The 24899-nt window shown below is 47.9% G+C and overlaps 1 protein-coding gene across 4 annotated transcripts in view; it reads right to left on the reverse strand.

Annotated features, from left to right (window-relative positions):
- The window catches only part of mthfd1b (methylenetetrahydrofolate dehydrogenase (NADP+ dependent) 1b), a 101627-nt gene that overhangs the window by 51300 nt on the left and 25428 nt on the right, over positions 1-24899 (reverse strand). For all 4 annotated transcript variants that reach the window (XM_067992110.1, XM_067992109.1, XM_067992107.1 and 1 more), the window contains exons 5-8: positions 18415-18551; positions 14299-14399; positions 10634-10770; positions 3335-3446 (exon numbers count right to left, since the gene is read on the reverse strand). In XM_067992110.1, the coding sequence (XP_067848211.1) occupies positions 3335-3446; positions 10634-10770; positions 14299-14399; positions 18415-18551 (487 nt within the window). The remainder of the gene's footprint in view (positions 1-3334; positions 3447-10633; positions 10771-14298; positions 14400-18414; positions 18552-24899) is intronic.

The following is a 24899-nucleotide window of genomic DNA, read 5'->3' on the forward strand; positions in this document are numbered from 1 at the left end:
TGACAATGCAGCACTCCCTTATGTCCCTGGAATCCACTACTTTCTGATTCAGAAGACGACCAGCCTACTAACTGAGCCAAGCTGACCTGCTAAACATGAATGGTTCCCCATCCCAAATATGCCAAGTGCAGTCCGGGGGCAGTCACCATTCGATGGCGACAGCCGAAGGAGGAAATCTCCTGCCACACTAGGTCTGCTCTCGGAAGCAGACTGCGAACACGTTATCTGCCAACTCGACAAGGACACAGAGGAAAAAATAACTTAAGGAAAGAGAAGTCTCCAAAAAAAATACATATGTGGTGACAGCAGGACAGGAATGGAAGAACATAAAGCTGTGCCAGAGGTGACAAAAAGCATGACCTTTGATGTCCTGTCTTGCTAGGTGGCCATCTCAATGCCCCTCCCCTTTATACCTTCTGAAAGCTGGTTAGTGACAGGGGCCAGAAACCTCAGATTCAAGTCTGTGAGGGGGAGTGACAGACACCGAAGGGGAAATCACAAGGAAGAAGAGTCTTTGGTTGGGTGGGGGTCTCAGCGAAGAGGGGGAAATCCACCAGAGAGATAAAAATGTGCTTCAAGAATACGAATACACGTGAATAGTGCTCCCCTCCCCACTCTCTTTCAAGTGAAGACACTGGAGACAAAGAACTAAAAGCCCAAGCATGACAAATAATGGCAATGAAGCATTTGGCTGCATGGTGGGAGGTTATTGGATTAAAGGCCAACTATCACTTTTATGAGTATGGCCTAAACAACACTCCAGGCGCCCAATTTCAACAGAAGTGAAGCAAATTATGCTGCGATAAACACATTGTAAACCTCTTCTGATGAAGGCATTACCCCAGGAGGCAATAATTCTGAACATTAAATCAATGAATGTGGAATTACCAGAGCTGTGACTGCAGCAGTGACTTGTACATCTGCAGTCTGTGTCCTTCTCCTACTATAATGAGAAGGTAGGCTATTGCCAAAGCCGCTCTTTTCAAGATATTAAGGGGAATTGATAGGGTAGATAGAGGTATGATTGTCATCAATGTTGTCGCATGATACGGAGAGAGAAACCATTTCCAACTGGTTGGGGAGTCTAGGAATAGGAGGCATGGCCTAAAAATTAGAGCCAGGGCTTTCAGGAGTGAAGTTAGGAACATAAGAAATAGGAGCAAGAGTAGGCTATATGGCCCCTCGAGCCTACTGCGCCATTCAATAAGATCATGGCTGATCTTCAACCTCAACTCCACTTTCCTGCCTGATCCCCATATCCCTTGATTCCCCTACAGTCCAAAAATCTATCGGTCTCAGCCTTGAATATACTCAATGACTCAGCATCCACAGCCCTCTGGGGTAGAGAATTCCAAAGATTCTCAATCCTGAGTGAAGAAATTCCTCCTCATCGCATTCTTAAATGGCCGCCCCATTATCCTGCGACTATGCCCCCTAGTTTCTAGACTCTCCAGCCAGAGGAAACAACCCTCTCAGCATTCTACTCGGTCAAGCCTCCTTATAATCTTATGGGTTTCAATGAGATCACCTCTCATTCTTCTAAACTCCAGAGTATATTGGCTCATTCTACTCAACCTCTCCTCATTGGGCAACCCTCTCATCCCAGGAATTAATCTAGTGAACCTTTGTTGCACCGCCTCTAAGGCAAGTATATCCTTCCTTAGATAAGGAGACCAAACTGTACGCAGTACTGCAGGTGAGGTCTCACCAAAGTCCTTTACAATTGTAGTAAGACTCCCTTACTTTTATACTCCAACCCCTTTGCAATAAAGGCCAACATGCCATTTGCTTTCCTAATTGCTTGCTGTACCTGCATGCTGACTTTTTGTGTTTCTTGTATAAGGACACCAACATTTAATAGTTTCTCACCATTTAAAAAATACTCTTTTTTTTATTCTTCCAACCAAAGTGGATAACTTCACATTTCCCCACATTATACTCCATCTGCCACCTTCTTGCCCACTCACTTAACCTGTCTATATCCCTTTGCAGACTCTTTATGTCCTCCTCACAGCTTTCCCACCTAGCTTTCTATCGTCAGCAAACTTGGATACATTACACTCGGTCCCTTCATCCAAGATTGTAAGTAGCTGAGGCCCAAGCACCGATCCTTGTTGTACCTCACTAGCTACAGCCTGCCAACCTGAAAATGACCCATTCATCCCTAACCTCTGTTTTCAGTCCGTTAACCAATCCTCTACCCATGTTAATATGTTACCCCCCAACCCCACATCTTGCATAACAACCTTTTATGTGGCATCTTATCGAATGCCTTTTGAAAATCCAATTATACTACATCCACTGGTTCCCCTTTATTTACTCTGTTAGTTACAGGAAACACTTCTCCATGCAAAGGGTGGTAGAAGTTTGGAACTTTCTTCCACAAACGGGAGTTGATGAGAGCTCAATTGTTAATTTTAAATCTGAGATTGATAGATTTTTGTTAACAAAAAGTATTAAGGGATGTGGGACTAAAGCAGGTATATGGAGTTAGGTCACAGATCTGCCATGATCTCATTGAATGGCGGAACAGGCTCAAGGGGCTAAATGGCCTACTCCTGGTCCTATATTCCTATGCTCTCTGACCAAAAGAGATTGCAGCACACAAATGTGTTTCAAATCTATGTACGCCTGGGCATGGGGCAGATGAAGGGAAAAGAATAGCTGGTGCACTTTACCTCTGCGCTTGAAGCTGTCCCCTTCCCAGTCATGGACCAGCCCCCACCCCCTTCTCAGCACGATTCTATATCCTGACCCTGATGTATTGTAGCCGTGGCTCAGTGGGTGGCAGTTTTGCCTCCGAGTCAGAAGGTCAAGGGTTCAAGTCCCACTCCAGAGACTGGAGCACAAAATCTAGGCTGACACTCCCAGTGCAGCACTGAGGGAGTTTTGCACTGTCAGAGAGATGAGATGATAAACCGAGGCCCCTTCTGCCCTCTCAGGTGGACGTAAAATATCCAACGGCACTATTTCGAAGAAAAGCAGGGGAGTTCTCCACAGTGTCCTGGCCAATGCTTACCCCTCAACCAACATCACTAAAACAGATTATCTGGTCATTTATCTCATTGCTGTTTGTGGGACCTTGCTGTGTGTAAATTGGCCGCGTTTCCTACATTACAACAGTGACTACACTTCAGAAAGTACTTAATTGGCTGTAAAACGCTTTGGGACGCCCTGAAGTAATGACAGGCAATATATAAATGCAAGTTCTTTCTTTCAGAGAGTGCTATCAAAAGAGCCGGCTGACTGCAGTTTAGGACTGGGCTAACAGGCCCTCACCGTCAAAGGGTAAAAAAGGCTCGTAAATCATTTTTCATTCGCAGTTTCTTCTTACCGGGAATATGATTTATTCCACAGTCGATGACAACGGCTCCGGGTTTGATCCAATTCCCCTTCACCATTTCGGCTCTGCCAGCTCCAACCACCAGAATGTCGGCCCTCCCAACCTAAAGAAGACCACAGCACTTTGAGAATTAGGTCAGCCCTTGGCACCGAGAGACGAGATTAATAAAAACGGCAGAGTCACCCCTGCTACCTCCCCCCACAACAGTCAGTCAGAGACAGGACACTGGTATCAATCTGGGAACAGACACATAGCACGCAGCCCACATACCTACCCACTCTTCCAGTGGCCGAGCAGCTAAGAGCCTGAGGACAGGAGAACAACTGAAAAAAGTACTTTAAAGTTTTAAAAACAAAACGCAACTTGCTCCCACACAAAAAAAATGAAAAGAAATCCTTTGGTAGAAGACCATGCTGTTGTTCTGTTATTGACTCCATCTCAGCCACAGGAGGGAAGTGGATGCAGTGGGGAATGGAGGGTATAATGTCAAATTTGTAATCAAAGCAAGCACTATCTGATGAAGCTGACTCCTATAATCAGCTGTGGTATTGCTCAGAGGTAGAAATAAAAACAGCGTCTTTCTCAATAATTAACTGTCTGCCCATTCTCATGTTTCCTACAATAACTTGCCCACACAAGCACCTTTAATATAGTAAAACATCCTCAGATGTTTCACAGGAGCGTCATTAGACAAAAATTGACACCGAACCAAAGGAGACATTAGGATAAGTGACCAAAAGCTTGACTGACAGAGCGGGGAGGAGCGAGAGGATAAAAAGCACGGTCAGCAGAAAGCCCGAGAACGGAGAGGAGCGAGTACACATGGTCAGAAGGCCCGAGAGCAGAGAGGAGCGAGGTTACACGCGGTCAGAAGGCCCGAGAGCAGAGTGAAGCGAGAGGAGAGGGTACACGCGGTCAGAGGGCCAGAGAGCGAAGAGGAGAGGGTACACGCGGTCAGAGGGCCAGAGAGCGAAGAGGAGAGGGTACACGCGGTCAGAGGGCCAGAGAGCGGAGAGGAGAGGGTACACGCGGTCAGAGGGCCAGAGAGCGGAGAGGAGAGGGTACACGCGGTCAGAGGGCCAGAGAGCGGAGAGGAGAGGGTACACGCGGTCAGAGGGCCAGAGAGCGGAGAGGAGAGGGTACACGCGGTCAGAGGGCCAGAGAGCGGAGAGGAGAGGGTACACGCGGTCAGAGGGCCAGAGAGCGGAGAGGAGAGGGTACACGCGGTCAGAGGGCCAGAGAGCGGAGAGGGTACACGCGGTCAGAGGGTCCGAGAGCGGAGAGGAGAGGGTACACGCGGTCAGAGGGTCCGAGAGCGGAGAGGAGCGAGGGTACATGCGGTCAGAGGGCCCGAGAGCAGAGAGGAGCGAGAGGAGAGGGTACACGCGGTCAGAGGGCCCGAGAGCGGAGAGGAGCGAGGGGAGAGGGTACATGCGGTCAGAGGGCCCGAGAGCGGAGAGGAGCGAGGGTACATGCGGTCAGAGGGCCCGAGAGCGGAGAGGAGCGAGGGGAGAGGGTACATGCGGTCAGAGGGCCCGAGAGCGGAGAGGAGCGAGGGGAGAGGGTACATGCGGTCAGAGGGCCCGAGAGCGGAGAGGAGCGAGGGGAGAGGGTACATGCGGTCAGAGGGCCCGAGAGCGGAGAGGAGCGGGTACACGCGGTTTTTACACAGTTGGTGTTAACTCACACAGGCAGAAATTGAAAGAGTGACGTCGCAGGTAGGTGACTGATTGGTGAGTGTCACTTTTTTTCTCTCTCTAAGTCAGGGCAGGGGATTAACTAAGAGCTTAAATCAATAACTTAAACTAGATAAATTAATTAGTTAATAAAACCAAAAATAGCAAGTGATTAAAAACTTTAATAAAGTAAATAAATAAATTCTCCTTCGACAAGTGATGGCAGGGCAGGTGGTGTGTCGTAACTGCAGCGTGTAGGAGTTGGTGGAGAGCAGTGTGGTCCCTGGCAACCACATCTGCAGCTAGTGTCTGCAGCTTGAGGAACTTTGGCTCAGAGCTGTTGAGCTGGAGTCCGAGCTGCAGACATTACGATGCATCCGGGAGGGGGAAGAGTTACTTGGACACTTTGATCCAGGAGGCAGTCACACCCCTTAGGTTAGATAGTGGTTTAGATTCAATCAGTGATCAGGGACAGGAGGATGTGACTGCGAGTCAGGCAGGTATAGGGACCCAGGATGCAGTGATGGAGGAGCCTCAGCCCTTAACCTTGTCCAACAGGTACGAGGTACTTACTACCTGCGTGGATGAGAACAAGGGCCGCAGGGAGGATGGGCAAACTGATCACAGCAACGTGGTGCAGGAGGCCATTCCAGTGGGGGGGGGGGGGTGGGGGGAGTAAAAAGGAACGTGGTAACGGTAGGGGATAGTATAGTCAGGGGGATAGACTCTGTTCTCTGCGGCCGCAACCTAGAGTCCCGAAGGCTGTGTTGCCTGCCTGGTGCCAGGGTTGAGGATACATCCTCGTGGCTGGAAAAGAACTTGGAGAAGGAGGGGGAGGATCCAGTTATCGTGGTCCACGTAGGAATCAACAACATAGGTAGAACTAAGAATGGGGTTCTGCTGAGGCAGTTTGAAGAGCTAGGGTCTAAATTAGTAAGCAGAACCTCAAAGGTAATAATCTCTGGATTACTCCCTGAGCCACGTGCAAATTGGCATAGAGATAAACAGATCAGAGAGGTAAATGTGTGGCTCAAAGAGTGGTGTGGGAGACAGGAGGTTTCGATTCATGGGGCACTGATACCAGTACTAGGGGAAAAGGGAGCCATTCCGTTGGGCTCCACTTAAACCAGGCTGGGACCAGCATCCTGGCGAATTGAGTAACGAGGGCTGTAGACATAGCTTTAAACTAAAAAAAAAGGGTGGGGGGGGGGGGGGGGTCAGGTGAAGGGAAATTTAGAAGTCTAATGAGAAAAGTCAAGGCAACAGAGCAGTGTAGTGATTTGGGTAAAGATAAGCAGAGTGTGGCAGGAAGGGACAGAGAGTTTACCAATAATAGAGCGTCAGCAAGTAAGGTCAAAGCAGGAAAAAAATGGTAAAAAGTCAAAATTAAAGACTCTTTATCTGAATGCACGGAGCATTCATGACAAGATAGATGAATTAGTTGCACAAATAGAGATAAATGGGTTTGATCTAACAGCCATTACAGAGGCATGGTTGCAAAATGACCAAGGTTGGGAACTAAATATTCTACAGTATATGATGTTTAGAAAAGACAGGCAGAATGGAAAAGGAGGGGGTGTAGCCCTGATAATAAAGGATGAGATAAGGACAGTGGTGAGAAAGGATCTCGGCTCAGAGGATCAGGAAATAGAATCAGTCTGGGTGGAAAGAAGAAATAACAAGGGGCAGGAACCACTGGTGGGAGTAGTTTCTAGGCCCCCTAATAGTAGCTACACCGTTGGACAGAGTATTAATCATGAAATAATAGGAGCTTGTAACAAAGGTAATGCAGTGATCGTGGGGGACTTTAATCTGCATATAGACTGAGCAAATCAAATTGGCAAAGGTAGTTTGGAGGACGAGTTCATGGAATGTATTCGAGACGGTTTCCTAGAGCAATACGTCATGCAACCAGGGAACAAGCTATTTTAAATCTTGTATTAAGTAATGAGACAGGGTAAATTAGTAATCTCACAGCAAGAGATCCTCTCGGGAACAGTGATCATAATATGATAGAATTTCACATTGAGTTTGAGAGTGACGTACTTAAGTCAGAAACTAGAGTCTTAAACTCAAATAAAGCCAATTATATAGGAATGAGGGGCGAATGTCTAAGGTAGATTGGGAAATTAAATTAAAGGGTATGATGGTTGAAAAGCAATGGCAAACATTTAAAGAAATATTTCAATATTCTCAACAAATATACATTCCATTGAGAAATAAAAACTCCACAGGAAAAGTGATCCAACCGTGGCTAACTAAAGAAGTTAAGGATAGTATTAGATTAATAGAAGAGGCCTATAATGTTGCAAGAAGAGTAGTAAGCCTGAGGATTGGGAGGGTTTTAGAAACCAGCAAAGAACGACCAAAAAAATTGATGAGAGAAAACAGAAGATGAAAGTAAAACAGCAAGAAATATAAAAACAGATTGTAAGAGCTTCTACAAGTATGTAATAAGGAAGAGAGTAGCAAAAGTAAATATTGGTCCGTTAGAGGCTGAGACAGGAGAAATTATAATGGGGAATCAGGGAACGGCAGATGTGTTAAACAAATATTTTATATCTATCTTCACAGTAGAAGACACAAAAAACATACAAGAAATAGTGGGGAACCAAGGGTTTAATGAGAGTGAGGAACTTAACGTAATTAATATCAGTAGCAAAAAAGTACTTGAGAAATTAATGGGACTAAAAGCTAATAAATCCCCTGGACCTGATGGCCTACATCCTAGGGTTCTAAAAGAGGTGGCTGCAGAGATAGTGAATACATTGGTTGTGATCGTCCAAAATTCCCTAGACTCTAAAATGGTCCAAGCGGATTGGAAGGTAGCAAATGTAACCCCGCAATTCAAGAAAGAAAGGAGAGAGAAAACAGGGAACTACAGGCCAGTTAGCCTGACATCAGTTGTCGGGAAAATGCTGGAATCCATTTTTAAGGAAGTGGTAACAGGGCACTTAGAAAATCATAATATGATTAGGCAGAGTTAACATGGTTTTATGAAAGGGAAATCATGTTTGACAAACCTATTAGAGTTTTTTGAGGATGTAACTAGCAAGGTAGATAAAGGGGAACCAGTGGATGTCATAGATTTGGATTTTCAAAAGGCATTCGATAAGGTGCCACATAAAAGGTTGTTATGCAACATAAGGGCTCATGGGGTTGGGGGTAACATATCAGCATGGATAGAGGATTGGTTAATGGACAGAAAACAGAGAGTAGGAATAAACGGGTCATTTTCAGACTGACAGGCTGTAACTAGTGGGGTGCTGCAAGGATCGGTGCTTGGGCCTCAGCTATTTACAATCTATATTAATGACTTGGATGAAGGGACCGAGTGTAATGTATCCAAGTTTGCTGAGGAGGACACAAAAAGTCTGCAAAGGGATATAGACAGATTAAGTGAGTGGGCAAGAAAGTGGCAGATGGAGTATAATGTGGGGAAATGTGAGGTTATTCACTTTGGTAGGAAGGATAGAAAAACGGAATATTTTTTAAATGGTGAGAAACTATTAAATGTTGGTGTTCAGAGAGACTTGGGTGTCCTTGTACAAGATACACAAAACGTTAGTATGCAGGCAATTAGGAAAGCAAATGGCATGTTGGCCTTTATTGCAAAGGGGTTGGAGTACAAGAGTAAGGAAGTCTTGCTACAATTGTACAGGGCTTTAGTGAGAACTCACCTGGAGTACTGCGTACAGTTTTGGTCTCCTTATCTAAGGAGGGATATACTTGCCTTAGAGGCGGTGCAGTGAAGGTTCACTAGATTGATTCCTGGGATGAGAGGATTGTCCTATGAGGCGGGGTTAAGTAGAATGGGCCTATACTCTCTGGAGTTTAGAAGAATGAGAGGTGGTCACACTGAAACATAAAAGATTCTGAGGGGGCTTGACCGGGTAGATGCTGAGAGGGTGTTTCCTCTGGCTGGAGAGTCGAGAACTAGAGGACATAGTCTCAGGATAAGGGGTCGACCATTTAAGACTGAGATGAGGAGGAATTTCTTCACTCAGAGGGTTGTGAATCTTTGGAATTCTCTACCCCAGAAGGCTGTGGATGCCGAGTCATTGAATATATTCAAGGCTGAGACCATAAGAGTTAGGAGCAGGAGTAGGCCATTCGGCCCCTCGAGCCTGCTCCGCCATTCAATGAGATCACGGCTGATCTGATTTTTACCTCAACTCCACTTTCCCGCCTTTTCCCCATGTCCTTTGACTCCCTTGCTGATCAAAAATTTGTCTAACTCAGTCTTGAATGTATTCAATGACTCAGCCTCCACAGCTTTTTGGGGTAAAGAATTCCAAAGATTCACGACCCTCTGGGAGAAGAAATTCCTCCTCATTTCCGTCTTAAACGGGCGACCCCTTATTCTGAGAACTATGCCCCCTAGTTTTAGATTCCCCCATGAGGGGTAATATCCTCTCAGCATCTACCCTATCGAGTCCCCTCAGAATCTTGTATGTTTCAATAAGATCTGAGGTAGTCAGATTTCTGGGCTCTGGGGGAATCAAGGGATATGGGGTAAGTGGAGCTGAGGTTGAAGATCAGCCATGATCTGATTGAATGGCAGGGCAGGCTCGCAGGGCCGTATGGCCTACTCCTGCTCCTATTTCATACGTTCTTATGTTCAAAGAGGAAGATTTTAAGGAGCGTATTAAAGACTCGGAGAGGCAGAGAGGTTTAGGGAGGGAATTCCAGAGCTCAGGGCCTAGGCAGCTGAAGGCACGGCCGCCAGTGGTGGGGCGATTAAAATCGGAGATGCGCAAGATGCAAGAATTGGAGGAGCGCAGAGATCTCGGGGGGTTGTCGGGGTGCAGGAGGTTACAGAGATAGAGGGAGGGGCAAGGCCATGGAAGGATTTGAAAACCAAGATGAGAATTTTAAAATCGAGGCATTGATATAGCGGGATGTACACTCCCTGTATTCAAGGAGGAAAGCGTTTTTTTTTAAAAATGGGGGAGGTGAGATGGAAGAGTAAAGGAGAACGAAGACAAACAAAGTACTAAATAAATCCCGCAACAGTTCGACTTGGTGATTCAGAGAGACCTGCATGCCGCTGCCACCTGGTGGTGGAATTAGACATTACACTTTTCTCATTACTCGTCAACCTGTTTAGACACAGACACCAATTCTCTACCTGACACCAATTGGGGGAACGCCATTACCACAAAGCCAGCAGCGGTTCAAGAAGGCAGACCACTACCTTCTCAGGGCAACCAGGAATGGGCAAGAACTACGACCATGCCAGCCTCTGAACAAATCTATTTGAAAACAAAATCACTTTCTTTCTTTGAATCCCATACCCCAAATAGCAAGGCCAACTCAGGGTAAGTGATAACCCTCCTGCTACTGGTAAGATTCTTCACTCCGTCCCCCGAGCCCCCTTCCGCAGCTGAGCCTCGCGCCTTCCCTGCCCATTCGCTACCACAAGGTGTAGTTGAGGCAAATAGCACAGATGCATTCGAGGGGAAGCTAGATAAATGCATGGGGGAGAAAGGAATAGAAGGATATGCTGACTGGGTGAGATGAAGTAGGAAGGGAGGAGGCTCATGTGGAGCATAAACACCGGGATAGACCAGTAGGGCCGAATGGCGATCGGCAACTGCAACAGGCCCCTTACCTCGTCCTGGAGATCGGCGGTCTTAGAATGGCAAGTGGTTACGGTGGCATTGTTCCACACCAGCAGGTCACGCATAGGAGCGCCAACAATCTTGCTCCGTCCGATGACGACAGCCCGAGAGCCCGCGATGTTCGTGCCTGTAACAGCGGAGAAAGACAGCACCAAAAACAAATTGGCCATATTAAATTACTGCTGCATTTAGAAACCAAACTCTAAGAACTTAGAATCATACAACACAAGAGGCCATTCGGCCCATAATGCCTGCTCTTTGAAAGATTAGTCCCATTCCCCTGCTCTTTCCCCATAGCCCTGCAAATGTTTCCTTTTCAAGTATTTATCGAGATGCTGAGAGGCTGTTTCCCCTGGCTGGAGAGTCTAGAACTAGGGGACACATTCTCAGGATAAGGGGTCGGCCATTTAGGACCGATGTGAGGAGGAATTTCTTCACTCAGAGGGTTGTGAATCTTTGGAATTCTCTACCCCAGGGGGCTGTGGATGCTGAGTCGTTGAGTATATTCAAGACTGAGATTGATGAATATTTGGACACTAAGGGAGTCAAGGGATAAGGCGTGGAGTTGAGTTAGATGATCAGCCATGAATTATCAGCCATCTTATCGAATGGCAGAGCAGGCTCGAGGGTCCGTATGGCCCACTCCTGCTCCTATTTCTTATGTTCTTATCCAATTCACTTTTGAAAGTTACTATTGAATCTGCTTCCATCACCTTTTCAGGGCGTGCACTGGATAGCTCTTTCAAAGAGCCGGCACAGGAATGTGGTGTGCCATTCTATGGTTCTATGACAAAGCAGTCCGCTTGGCTGGCAGCTCACCCACCACCTTAAACATCCACTCCCTCCACCACTGACGCACCGTGGCTGCAGTGCGCCCTAGCTACAGGATGCACTGCAGCAACTCGGCAAGGCTTCTTCGACAGCACCTTCCAAATCCGCGACCTCCGCCATCTTGAAGGACAAGGGCAGCAGGTGAATGGGAACACCATCACGTCTAAGTTCCCTTCTAAGTCGCACACCATCCTGACTTGGACATATATTGGCCATACCTTCATCATTGCTGGGTCAAAACCCTGGAACTCCTGACCTAACAGCACTGTGGGAGGACCTTCACCTCACGGACTGCAGCGGTTCAAGGCAGTGGCTCACCACCACCTTCTCAAGGGCAATTAGGGACGGGCAATAAATTCCTGGTCACTTATATCATGGAGCTCTGTGGGCCACATATAAAGTTGGAATGAGTGCTCCTATTAACTTCATTTATCTCAAGCTGCCAATACTAACGAACCTTGCTCAGATGATGCCAATAAGAGTGCCCAAACTTTGCTCATATTCCCAGTTGCTGCTGGTCCAATAATTACCTAGCTTAGTCTCAACATCGAAACCTTTTGAACTAGTTAGGCATTAATCCACATATAATTCTAAGGCAGGTATCAGTAGAACTTTATCTGGACATTACTTGTACCAGCAAGATTAACCCCAAGAAAACACACACAGCTCTGAAATAAACCAGTTTAGAAGTGCTCCCAGGCGTCTCCTTGAACGCAATGAATGGTAGATGAATGTTAATCGTTTGTTCTAAGAAGAGAGCCACAATTACACCAGATAATAGATTGGGTTGTCATTAGGAAGGAGATCTTCAAGCAACAAAAGTGTGATGTGTCCTGTGTTCTAACTTATCGCTTGCATGTGTTTGGAGTTATACTCTTCTCAGTACAAAATTTTATATGAATTTAGGTTCACAGATTTAATAGGAGTTAGGGAGTATAAAAATCAGCCTGTCACCACTATCCCGTGACTTCTGCTGCAATGTGCCCATGTGGGTACAGCCACGGTTAGGATCAGGTTCGAGTGATTGTCCCCAGGTTTGAATGGCCTGCACACAAACCGTCCAGCATCACACATTAAGAACAGGAGGAGGCCAGTCAGTCCCGCGAACCTGTTTCGCCATTCAATTAGATCATGACACAAAGATTGGTGGCATTGTAAGCAGTGGAGATGAAAACATAAAATTACAAAGCGATATTGATAGATTAGGTGAATGGGCAAAACTGTGGCAAATGGAATTCAATGTAGACAAATGTGAGGTCATCCACTTTGGATCAAAAAAGGATAGAACAGGGTACTTTCTAAAATGGTAAAAAGTTAAAAAGAGTTGGATGTCCAAAAGGACTTAGGGGTTCAGATACATAGATCATTGAAGTGTCATGAACAGGTGCAGAAAATAATCAAGAAGGCTAATGGAATGCTGGCCTTTATATCTGGAGGACTAGAGCACAAGGGGGCAGAAGTTATGCTGCAGCTATACAAAACCCTGGTTAGACCGCACCTGGAGTACTGTGAGCAGTTCTGGGCACCGCACCTTCGGAAGGACATATTGGCCTTGGAGGGAGTGCAGCGTAGGTTTACTAGAATGAAACCCGGACTTCAAGGATTAAGTTACGAGGACAGATTATACAAATTGGGGTTGTATTCTCTAAAGTTTAGAAGGTTAAGGGGTGATCTGATCGAAGTTTATAAGATATTAAGGGGAACGGATAGGGTGGATAGAGAGAAACTATTTCCGCTGGTTGGGGATTCTAGGAGTAGAGGGCATAGTCTAAAAATTAGAGCCAGACCTTTCAGGAGCGAGATTAGAAAACATTTCTACACACAAAGGGTGGTAGAAGTTTGGAACTCTCTTCCGCAAATGGCAATTGATACTAGCTCAATTGCTAAATTTAAATGTGAGATAGATAGCTTTTTGGCAACCAAAGATATTAAGTGATATGGGCCAAAGGCGGGTATATGGAGTTAGATCACAGATCAGCCATGATCTTATCAAATGGCGGAGCAGGCACGAGGGGCTGAATGGCCTACTCCTGTTCCTATGTTCCTATTGTGAGAAGGAAAGCTGTAGACTGCAGGAAGATATCAATGGACTGGTCAGGTGGGCAGAAAAGTGGCAAATGGAATTCAATCCAGAGACTTGTGAGGTAATGCATTTGGGGAGGGCAAACAAGGCAAGGGAATACACAATAAATGGGAGGATACTGAGATGTGTAGAGGAACAAAGGGACCTTGGAGTGCATGGCTGATCTGTATCTCAACTCCATTTCCCCACCTTAATTGCGTAACCCTTGCCTAACAAAAATCTATCAATCTCAGTTTGAAATTTTTGATTGACCCCCAGCAATCAACAACTTTTTTTTTGGGGGGGGGGGGGGGGGGGGGGTCCAGATTTCCACTAGCCTTTGTGTGAAGTGCTTCCTGAAATCACTCCTGAACAGCCTAGCTCTAATTTTAAGGTTTTGCCCCCTTGTTTTGGACTCTCCCTCCAGAGGAAATAGGGTCGTTAGAGAGAAACTATCAACTCCTTTTATTGTCTTCAACACCTCAATTAGATCATGCTGTAATCTTCTAAACTCAAGGGAATGCAAGACTAGTCTATGCAACCTGTCCTCATAATTCAACCCAGAATGGTCACATGGGTGAATTACTGGAGGGCTGATTGCCCGACTGAGATACCCCAGAGAGAAGCAGTGCCTTCAGGAGGGGTGGTAATTTTGAATACAAAGCGGAACTCCAGGGAGCAAGGCTGTCTGGGAGAGAGATCATCAGCCTGAAGCAGTGAGTGATGCTTTGCTACTAGGTGAATGTCAAATGCAGTTCCTACCAGTTTGTTTGATCAGCTCCAGGCAGCCGTTGGGAGTACAGGGGATGAAGCAGTCACCCAGGTCTCCTCGGGCCAGCTTCCCAGCGTTGATGCTAGTTAATCTGGAAAGAACAGTTCGTCAACAGGGGTGTTAAAAAAAAAAACGGCTGCATCCAAACCACTGGACTACCCCAAAATCAGCTCACAAAACATCCATCGTACAGACGCACCCATAATCTGCAGCATCCAACCCTATTGGGCAGTTAGAGGTTCTCAGCAATACACAGGAGTGTGCGATCAGAATTGTGGCACACTCACCATCTCTACTCTTCACCCCCACAATATTGTGTGGAGGACTGACACCCCTTGTCCTCGAGTCCAGAAGACAGACAGACTTGCATTTATAGGCCTAACATCACCTTCCCAGGGCAGAAAGTCACAATAATAAAACCGGACGGACCACCCGGCATCGGACCACTAGGCACCGGGCGCGACAAAGGCAAACCAAGCCTAGCCGACCCTGCAAAGTCCTCACTATCATCTGGGGACTTGTGCCAAAATTGGGAGAGCTGTCCCACAGACTAGTCAAGCAGCAGCCTGTCATAGCCATACTCACAGAATCATACCTTTCAGCCAACATCCAAGACTCTTCTATCACCATCCCTGGGGATGTCCTGTCCCACCGGCAGGACAGACCCACCAGAGGTGGCGGTACAGTGATATAAAGTCAGGAGGGAGTGGCCCTGGGAGGCCTCAACATTGACTCCGGGCCCCATGAAATGTCATGGCATCAGGTCAAATATGGGCAAGGAAACCTTCTGCTGATTACCACCTACCGCCCTCCCTCAGCTGATGAATCAGTCCTCCTCCATGTTGAGCACCACTTGGAGGAAGCACTGAGGGTAGCAAGGGCACAGAATATACTCTGGGTGGGGGACTTCAATGTCCATCACCAAGAGTGCCTCGGTAGCACCACTACTGCCCGAGCTGGCCGAGTTCTGAAGGACACAGCTGCCAGACTGGGCCCGCGGCAGGTGGTGAGCAAACCAACACGAGGGAAAAACCTACTTGACCTCGTCCTCACCAATTTATCTGTCACAGATGCATCTGTCCATGACAGTATTGGTAGGAGTGACCACAGCACAGTCCTTGTGGAGACGAAGTCCCGTCTTCACACTGAGGACACCATCCAATGTGTTGTGTGGCACTACCACTGTGCTAAATGGGATAGATTCAGAAACGATCTAGCAGCTCAAAACTGGGCATCCATGAGGCGCTGTGAGCAATCAGCAGCAGCAGAATTGTATTCCAGCACAATCTGTAACCTCATGACCCGGCATATTCCTCACTCCACCATTACCTACACGCCAGGGGATCAATGCTGGTTCGATGACAAGTGTAGAAGAGCATGCCAGGAGCAGCACCAGGCATACCTAAAAAATGAGGTGCCAACTTGGTGAAGCTACAACACAGGACTACATGCATGTTAAACAGCGGAAGCAACATGCTACAGACAGAGCTAAGCGATTCCACAACCAACAGATCAGATCAAAGCTCTGCAGTCCTGCCACATCCAGTCGTGAACATCCCCATCTTCAATGATGGCAGAGTCCAGCACGAGTGCAAAAGACGTGGCTGAAGCGTTTGCAACCATCTTCGGCCAGTGCCGAGTGGATGATCCACCTCGGCCTCCTCCCGATATCCCCATCATCACAGAAGCAAGTCTTCAGCCAATTCGATTCACTCCACGTGATATCAAGAAACGGTTAAGTGCACTGGATACAGTAAAGGCTATGAGCCCCGACAACATCCCGGCTGTAGTGTTGAAGACTTGTGCCCCAGAACTAGCTGCACCTCTAGCCAAACTGTTCCAGTACAGCTACAACACTGGCATCTACCAACAATGTGGAAAATTGCCCAGGTATGTCCTGTCCGCAAAAAGCAGGACAAATCCAATCCGGCCAATTACCGCCCCATCAGTCTACTCTCAAACATCAGCAAAGTGATGGAAGGTGTCGGCGACAGTGCTATCAAGCGGCTCTTACTCACCAATAACCTGCTCACCGATGCTCAGTTTGGGTTCCGCCAGGACCACTCGGCTCCAGACCTCATTACAGTCTTGGTCCAAACATGGACAAAAGAGCTGAATTCCAGAGGTGAGGTGAGATTGACTGCCCTTGACATCTCTTGGCACCAAGGAGCCCGAGTAAAATTGAAGTCAATGGGAAATAGGGGGAAAACTCTCCAGTGGCTGGAGTCATACCTAGCACAAAGGAAGATGGTAGTGGTTGTTGAAGGCCAATCATCTCAGCCCCAGGACATTGCTGCAGGAGTTCCTCAGGGCAGTGTCCTAGGCCCAACCATCTTCAGCTGCTTCATCAATGACCTTCCCTCCATCATAAGGTCAGAAATGGGGATGTTCACTGATGATTGCACAGTGTTCAGTTCCATTCGCAACCCCTCAGATAATGAAGCAGTCCATGCCCGCATGCAGCAAGACCTGGACAACATCCAGGCTTGGACTGATAAGTGCCAAGTAACATTCGCGCCAGACAATGACCATCTCCAACAAGAGAGAGTCTAACCACCTCCTCTTGACATTCAACGGCATTACCACCGCCGAATCCCCCCCCATCAACATCCTGGGGGTCACCATTGACCAGAAACTTAACTGGACCAGCCACATAAATACTGTGGCTACAAGAGCAGGTCGGAGGTTGGGTATTCTGCGGCTAGTGACTCACCTCCTGACTCCACAAAGCCTTTCCACCATCTACAAGGCACAAGTCAGGAGTGTGATGGAATACTCTCCACTTGCCTGGATGAGTGCAGCTCCAACAACACTCAAGAAGCTCAACACTATCCAGGACAAAGCAGCCTGCTTGATTGGCACCCCATCCACATCCTAAACATTCACTCCCTTCACCATTGGCACAACATGGCTGCAGTGTGTATCATCTACAGGATGCACTGCAGCAACTCGCCAAGGCTTCTTCGACAGCACCTCCCAAACCCGCGACCTCCAGCACCTAGAAGGAGAAGGGCAGCAGGCACATGGGAACAACACCACCTGCACGTTGTCCTCCAAGTCACACACCATCCCGACTTGGAAATATATCGCCGTTCCTTCATCGTTGCTGGGTCAAAATCCTGGAACTCCCTACCTAACAGCACTGTGGGAGAACCTTCACCACACGGACTGCAGCGGTTCAAGAAGGCGGCTCACCACCACCTTCTCAAGGGCAATTAGGGATGGGCAATAAATGCTGGCCTTGCCAGTGACGCCCACATCCCAGGAACAATTTTTTTTTAAAAAGCTAGGCCGTGCATAACATATCAATCAGGACACGTCTTGGAGCAGCACTACTTGAAGCAACAGGGACTGCAACTTTAGATGGGTCTGACAGCTCACCCAGATCCATGGCATTCTGGCAAAACCCTCAGGTCAGCCTCCAATTCATGGCTCCTGTCTGCCTTCTCAGGTGGGCAGAATAGATTCGAAGAGCAGGGGAGTTCTCCCCGGTGTCCTGGCCAATATTTATCCATCAACAAACATCACTAAAAGACAGATTATCTTGTCATTATCAGATTGCTGTTTGTGGGAGCTTGCTGTGTGCAAATTGGCTGCCACATTTCTCACATTACAACAATGACTACACTTCAAAAGTACTTAATTGGCTGTAAAGCTCTTTGGGAGGTCCTAATGTCATAAAAGGCCTCATTATATAAATGCAAGTCTTTCTTTTTTATCATAATGGAGCAGCCTGGCACTGAAGAAGATTCTAGGTTGCAAAAAAAAACCTGGATTTTTACAAGCACTTGTTTTTTCTCCAAGAAATGGGGAGTGCTTTGAACCAGAAGTGCTCCCCACGGAATTTCACTGGCTCTTTAGCTCAGAGCGTAATTGTGCCACCCAGTGTAGCACAGAGTTAGACAGATCAGGAAGATCCGGGTTCAATCCCCAGTATACGCTCAAGTCAACTGACCCCAGCTGGGACAGCGATTGGGGCAAACCAACGACCCTGGGTTCGACGTGAGGACATTCCCACTCTTGGAGCACTATTCACTGACCCCTGCTGGAAAGCACGCGAGTAAGACTGCATCCCACGACTTAAGCAAAACTAACTGGATATGTACCCGTCAACGTCCTTCTCTGGGGCAACTGCATTAGTTACTTTTTCAACATCAATTGGGTTAATAGAGTCCAGCGGGAGCTGAACGATGAGTCCATGCACAGTGGGGTCCTCATTAATGTGGGTGATGTTACTCAGCACCTGCAGAGGTCAAGAACACGTCAATCAGCAAGGTGACCCAAATCTAGATAATATAGCAAGGCATCCCAAACACACTCCCACCAGGATCACTGTCCCATAGAATCCCTAAACACACTCCCACCAGGATCACTGTCCCATAGAATCCCCAAACACACTCCAACCAGGATCACTGTCCCATAGAATCCCCAAACACACTCCCACCAGGATCACTGTCCCATAGAATCCCCAAACACACTCCCACCAGGATCACTGTCCCATAGAATCCCCAAACACACTCCCACCAGGATCACTGTCCCATAGAATCCCTAAACACACTCCCACCAGGATCACTGTCCCATAGAATCCCCAAACACACTCCCACCAGGATCATTGTCCCATAGGATCCCCAAACACACTCCGACCAGGATCACTGTCCCATAGAATCCCCAAACACACTCCAACCAGGATCACTGTCCCATAGAATCCCCAAACACACTCCAACCAGGATCACTGTCCCATAGAATCCCCAAACACACTCCAACCAGGATCACTGTCCCATAGAATCCCCAAACACACTCCGACCAGGATCACTGTCCCATAGAATCCCCAAACACACTCCGACCAGGATCACTGTCCCATAGAATCCCCAAACACACTCCAACCAGGATCACTGTCCCATAGAATCCCCAAACACACTCCAACCAGGATCACTGTCCCATAGAATCCCCAAACACACTCCGACCAGGATCACTGTCCCATAGAATCCCCAAACACACTCCAACCAGGATCACTGTCCCATAGAATCCCCAAACACACTCCGACCAGGATCACTGTCCCATAGAATCCCCAAACACACTCCAACCAGGATCACTGTCCCATAGAATCCCCAAACACACTCCAACCAGGATCATTGTCCCATAGAATCCCCAAACACACTCCAACCAGGACCACTGTCCCATAGAATCCCCAAACACACTCCGACCAGGATCACTGTCCCATAGAATCCCCAAACACACTCCAACCAGGATCACTGTCCCATAGAATCCCCAAACACACTCCCACCAGGATCACTGTCCCATAGAATCCCCAAACACACTCCGACCAGGATCACTGTCCCATAGAATCCCCAAACACACTCCGACCAGGATCACTGTCCCATAGAATCCCCAAACACACTCCCACCAGGATCGCTGTCCCATAGAATCCCCAAACACACTCCCACCAGGATCATTGTCCCATAGAATCCCCAAACACACTCCCACCAGGATCACTGTCCCATAGAATCCCCAAACACACTCCCACCAGGATCACTGTCCCATAGAATCCCCAAACACACTCCCACCAGGATCACTGTCCCATAGAATCCCCAAACACACTCCAACCAGGATCACTGTCCCATAGAATCCCCAAACACACTCCCACCAGGATCACTGTCCCATAGAATCCCCAAACACACTCCCACCAGGATCATTGTCCCATAGAATCCCCAAACACACTCCCACCAGGATCACTGTCCCATAGAATCCCCAAACACACTCCCACCAGGATCACTGTCCCATAGAATCCCCAAACACACTCCCACCAGGATCACTGTCCCATAGAATCCCCAAACACACTCCGACCAGGATCATTGTCCCATAGAATCCCCAAACACACTCCAACCAGGATCACTGTCCCATAGAATCCCCAAACACACTCCAACCAGGATCACTGTCCCATAGAATCCCCAAACACACTCCCACCAGGATCACTGTCCCATAGAATCCCCAAACACACTCCAACCAGGATCACTGTCCCATAGAATCCCCAAACACACTCCCACCAGGATCACTGTCCCATAGAATCCCCAAACACACTCCCACCAGGATCACTGTCCCATAGAATCCCCAAACACACTCCCACCAGGATCATTGTCCCATAGAATCCCCAAACACACTCCCACCAGGATCGCTGTCCCATAGAATCCCCAAACACACTCCGACCAGGATCACTGTCCCATAGAATCCCCAAACACACTCCAACCAGGATCACTGTCCCATAGAATCCCCAAACACACTCCGACCAGGATCACTGTCCCATAGAATCCCCAAACACACTCCAACCAGGATCGCTGTCCCATAGAATCCCCAAACACACTCCGACCAGGATCACTGTCCCATAGAATCCCCAAACACACTCCGACCAGGATCACTGTCCCATAGAATCCCCAAACACACTCCCACCAGGATCACTGTCCCATAGAATCCCCAAACACACTCCCACCAGGATCATTGTCCCATAGAATCCCCAAACACACTCCGACCAGGATCACTGTCCCATAGAATCCCCAAACACACTCCCACCAGGATCATTGTCCCATAGAATCCCCAAACACACTCCAACCAGGATCACTGTCCCATAGAATCCCCAAACACACTCCGACCAGGATCACTGTCCCATAGAATCCCCAAACACACTCCAACCAGGATCACTGTCCCATAGAATCCCCAAACACACTCCAACCAGGATCACTGTCCCATAGAATCCCCAAACACACTCCCACCAGGATCATTGTCCCATAGAATCCCCAAACACACTCCCACCAGGATCACTGTCCCATAGAATCCCCAAACACACTCCCACCAGGATCATTGTCCCATAGAATCCCCAAACACACTCCAACCAGGATCACTGTCCCATAGAATCCCCAAACACACTCCCACCAGGATCACTGTCCCATAGAATCCCCAAACACACTCCCACCAGGATCATTGTCCCATAGAATCCCCAAACACACTCCCACCAGGATCATTGTCCCATAGAATCCCCAAACACACTCCAACCAGGATCATTGTCCCATAGAATCCCCAAACACACTCCGACCAGGATCACTGTCCCATAGAATCCCCAAACACACTCCGACCAGGATCACTGTCCCATAGAATCCCCAAACACACTCCGACCAGGATCACTGTCCCATAGAATCCCCAAACACACTCCCACCAGGATCACTGTCCCATAGAATCCCCAAACACACTCCCACCAGGATCATTGTCCCATAGGATCCCCAAACACTCTCCGAACAGGATCACTGTCCCATAGAATCCCCAAACACACTCCAACCAGGATCACTGTCCCATAGAATCCCCAAACACACTCCAACCAGGATCACTGTCCCATAGAATCCCCAAACACACTCCAACCAGGATCATTGTCCCATAGAATCCCCAAACACACTCCGACCAGGATCACTGTCCCATAGAATCCCCAAACACACTCCGACCAGGATCACTGTCCCATAGAATCCCCAAACACACTCCGACCAGGATCACTGTCCCATAGAATCCCCAAACACACTCCGACCAGGATCACTGTCCCATAGAATCCCCAAACACACTCTGACCAGGATCACTGTCCCATAGAATCCCCAAACACACTCCCACCAGGATCGCTGTCCCATAGAATCCCCAAACACACTCCCACCAGGATCACTGTCCCATAGAATCCCCAAACACACTCCGACCAGGATCACTGTCCCATAGAATCCCCAAACACACTCCGACCAGGATAACTGTCCCATAGAATCCCCAAACACACTCCCACCAGGATCACTGTCCCATAGAATCCCCAAACACACTCCAACCAGGATCACTGTCCCGGAGAATCCCCAAACACACTCCAACCAGGATCACTGTCCCATAGAATCCCCAAACACTCTCCAACCAGGATCACTGTCCCATAGAATCCCCAAACACACTCCAACCAGGATCACTGTCCCATAGGATCCCCAAACACACTCCAACCAGGATCACTGTCCCATAGAATCCCCAAACACACTCCAACCAGGATCACTGTCCCATAGAATCCCCAAACACACTCCAACCAGGATCACTGTCCCATAGGATCCCCAAACACACTCCGACCAGGATCACTGTCCCATAGAATCCCCAAACACACTCCCACCAGGATCACTGTCCCATAGGATCCCCAAACACACTCCCACCAGGATCACTGTCCCATAGAATCCCCAAACACACTCCAACCAGGATCACTGTCCCATAGAATCCCCAAACACACTCCAACCAGGATCACTGTCCCATAGGATCCCCAAACACACTCCCACCAGGATCACTGTCCCATAGAATCCCCAAACACACTCCCACCAGGATCACTGTCCCATAGAATCCCCAAACACACTCCGACCAGGATCACTGTCCCATAGAATCCCCAAACACACTCCGACCAGGATCACTGTCCCATAGAATCCCCAAACACACTCCCACCAGGATCACTGTCCCATAGAATCCCCAAACACTCTCCAACCAGGATCTCTGTCACATAGGGGGTTGTGCCAGAGGACTGGAGAATTGCAAATGTTACACCCTTGTTCATAAAAGGGTGCAAGGTTAAACCCAGCAACTACAGACCAGTCAGTTTAACCTTGGTAGTGGGGAAACTTTTAGAAACAATAATCCGGGTCAAAATTAACAGTCACTTGGACGAGTGTGGATTAATAAAGGAAAGCCAGCAAGGATCTGTTAAAGGCACATCGTGTTTAACCAACTTGATTGAGTTTTTTGATGAGGTAACAGAGAGGGTCACAGAGGACAATGTGGTTGATGCGGTGTACATGGACTTTCAAAAGACGTTTGATAAAATGTCGCATAATAGGCTTATCATCAAAGTTGAAGCCTACGGAATAAAGGGGGCAATGGCAGCATGGAAATGAAATTGGCTAAGTGACAGGAAACAGAGAGTAGTGGTGTACGGTTATTTTTCGGACTGGAGGGAGGTGTACAGTGATGTTCCCCAGGGGTCAGTATTAGGACTGCTGCTTTTCTTGATATATATTAATAACTTGGACTTGGGTGTACAGGGCACAATTTCAAAATTTGCAGATTAAACAAAACTTGGAAGTGTAGTGAACAGCGAGGAGGATAGTGATAGACTTCAAGAGGATATAGACAGGCTGGTGGAATGGGCGGATGCGTGGCAGATGAAATTTAACGCAGAGAAGTGTGAAGTGATACATTTCGGTAGGAAGAACGAGGCGAGGCAATATAAAGGGTACAATTCTAAAAGGCGTGCAGGAACAGAGAGATCTGAGGGTATATGTGCACAAATCGTCAAAGGTGGCAGGGCAGGTTGAGAAAGCAGTTATGAAAGCATACGGGATCCTGGGCTTTATAAATAGAGGCACAGAGTACAAAAGCAAGGAGGTTATAATGAACCTTTATAAAACACTGGTTAGGCCACAACTGGAGTATTGTGTCCAGTTCTGGGCAACTCACTTTAGGAAGGATGTGAAGGCCTTAGAGAGGGTGCAGAAGAGATTTACTAGAATGATTCCAGGGATGAGGGACTTCAGTTACGTGGATAGACTGGAGAAGCTGGGGTTGTTTTCCTTAGAGCAGAGAAGATTTGATAGAGGTATTCAAAATTATGAAGGGTCTAGACAGAGTAGATAGAGAGAAACTGTTCCCATTGGCCTGATCCAAGGGTCAAGAACCAGAGGACACAGATTTAAGGTGACTGGCAAAAGAACCAAAGGCGACATGAGAAAAAACTTTTATTTAAACATAGCGAGTGGTTGAGATCTGGAATGCACTGCCTGAGGGAATGGTGGAGGCAGATTCAACCGTGGCTTTCAAAAGGGAACTGGATAAGTACCTTAAAGAAAAAAAATTGCAGGGCTACGGGAAAAGAGCGGGGGAGTGGGACTAGTTGGATTGCTCCTGCAGAGAGCCGGCACGGACTCGACGGGCCGAATAGCATCATGTCGTGCTGTAACCATTCTATAGGATCCCCAAACACACTCCAACCAGGATCACTGTCCTATAGGATCCACAAACACACTCCGACCAGGATCACTGTCCCATAGGATCCCCAAACACACTCCCACCAGGATCGCTGTCCCATAGGATCCCCAAACACACTCCGACCAGGATCGCTGTCCCATAGGATCCCCAAACACACTCCCACCAGGATCGCTGTCCCATAGGATCCCCAAACACACTCCGACCAGGATCGCTGTCCCATAGGATCCCCAAACACACTCCAACCAGGATCACTGTCCCATAGAATCCCCAAACACACTCCAACCAGGATCACTGTCCCATAGAATCCCCAAACACACTCCGACCAGGATCACTGTCCCATAGAATCCCCAAACACACTCCAACCAGGATCACTGTCCCATAGAATCCCCAAACACACTCCGACCAGGATCACTGTCCCATAGAATCCCCAAACACACTCCAACCAGGATCACTGTCCCATAGAATCCCCAAACACACTCCAACCAGGATCACTGTCCCATAGAATCCCCAAACACACTCCAACCAGGATCACTGTCCCATAGAATCCCCAAACACACTCCGACCAGGATCA

Source organism: Heptranchias perlo, chromosome 10, assembly GCF_035084215.1.
Source record: "Heptranchias perlo isolate sHepPer1 chromosome 10, sHepPer1.hap1, whole genome shotgun sequence".
NCBI classification, from domain to species: domain Eukaryota; kingdom Metazoa; phylum Chordata; class Chondrichthyes; order Hexanchiformes; family Hexanchidae; genus Heptranchias; species Heptranchias perlo.